Source organism: Myotis brandtii, unplaced genomic scaffold, assembly GCF_000412655.1.
Source record: "Myotis brandtii unplaced genomic scaffold, ASM41265v1 scaffold940, whole genome shotgun sequence".
In the NCBI taxonomy this organism is placed as follows: domain Eukaryota; kingdom Metazoa; phylum Chordata; class Mammalia; order Chiroptera; family Vespertilionidae; genus Myotis; species Myotis brandtii.
In genome coordinates, this window is record NW_005371877.1 from 660,623 (window position 1) to 661,884 (window position 1,262).

The 1,262-nt window shown below is 68.5% G+C and overlaps 1 protein-coding gene across 1 annotated transcript in view; it reads left to right on the top strand.

Annotated features, from left to right (window-relative positions):
* The window catches only part of IGF2 (insulin-like growth factor 2), a 14,136-nt gene that overhangs the window by 10,540 nt on the left and 2,334 nt on the right, over positions 1-1,262 (top strand). Inside the window, exon 2 of the mRNA XM_005885931.1 lies at positions 1,106-1,262. Within this exon, the coding sequence (XP_005885993.1) occupies positions 1,111-1,262 (152 nt within the window). The 5' untranslated portion in view covers positions 1,106-1,110. The remainder of the gene's footprint in view (positions 1-1,105) is intronic.

The following is a 1,262-nucleotide window of genomic DNA, read 5'->3' on the forward strand; positions in this document are numbered from 1 at the left end:
TGGGAGGCAGCTGAGGTCCAGGCCAGGGCAGCACCAGGGGATGGAGGTGGCCGTGTAGGTCCCTCCGTGGAGCTGCGGCTCTTTGGGGAGCTTAGGCAACGCGGCTGCCTTCCCGCCCCGGCTCCTGGGCTACTGCCTCGAGGCTCCATCGGGGCTGGGGGCCACGCTGCTCGCTGCCCTGTGCCCACCCGCTGTGGAGCCTGGGAGGGGCACAGCTCCGGGCAGCCTGCCCCGCCCTTGCCCGGGGAGCCTCGGGGTGCCAGTGGACTCAGAGCCACTGGCTGCCCCCGAAAGGGCTCGTACCTGGGGGTGCAGGGACAGGCTGGGGCCGCCCGCCTGAGGGGCTCCCACCTTAGGACCGGGCTTCGGAGAAGCCGAAGCCCCTCCCAAGCCGCCCACTCCTTAGGGGCGCACAGCCTGTGCAGGGGGGTGTGTCCTAGGACCGCCACTCCTAACACCCTGGACCCTAAGGAACTTGGTCTGGCCTCCAGGCGGCTTCGCCTGCTCTCTCTCGCTCCCCTGGATGCGGGGGGGGGGGGGGGCCCTGAAGGCACCCTGAGGCTTTGACTTTTCTGAGGCTGTTGGGGTGCCCAGTGCAGGCTGGAGTTGGGGGACTGGGTGAGTCAGGAGAACGGGCCCCCGAGAGTCATGCTGGTCATCGGATCCTTGGCCTGAGCTCTGCTCAGCGACAGCCCTGGAGGGGGCCGGCCGCGGGACCCCGAGACTTGGTCCTCTGGGATGCTCGGGCTGCCGAGCCGTGGGGTGGGGCTGTCTGCCATCTTGGCTGGCGCTGGGAGACCCAGGAGTGGCCGCTGCCTGGTGCTGGCCCCGCCCTCATGACATCATAGGATGGAGGCCAGGTCCCGCGTCCAGCACTGGCCCCTGCGGCTCTGGGCATGGCCGAGCCCCTGCAGCAGTGACAATGGGGACCCCCCTCCCCACGGGAAACCCTGACCAGCACTTGCTGCCAATCACAGGCGCCTCCCAGAGTGGCCGTCTCCGTCCCGTTAGAGCCACCGGCTCGGGAGAAAGCCCTGCTGTAAAGTGAACTTTCTGGGTGTGAGACCCGCCTGGCGGGCGCGGCTCAGCCTCCTCTCTCCCGCAGATACCATGGCGCTTCCAGTGGGGAAGTCGATGCTGGTGCTGCTAACCTTCTTGGCCTTCGCCTCGTGCTGCTATGCTGCTTACCGCCCCAGTGAGACCCTGTGCGGCGGGGAGCTGGTGGACACCCTCCAGTTCGTCTGTGGGGACCGCGGCTTCTA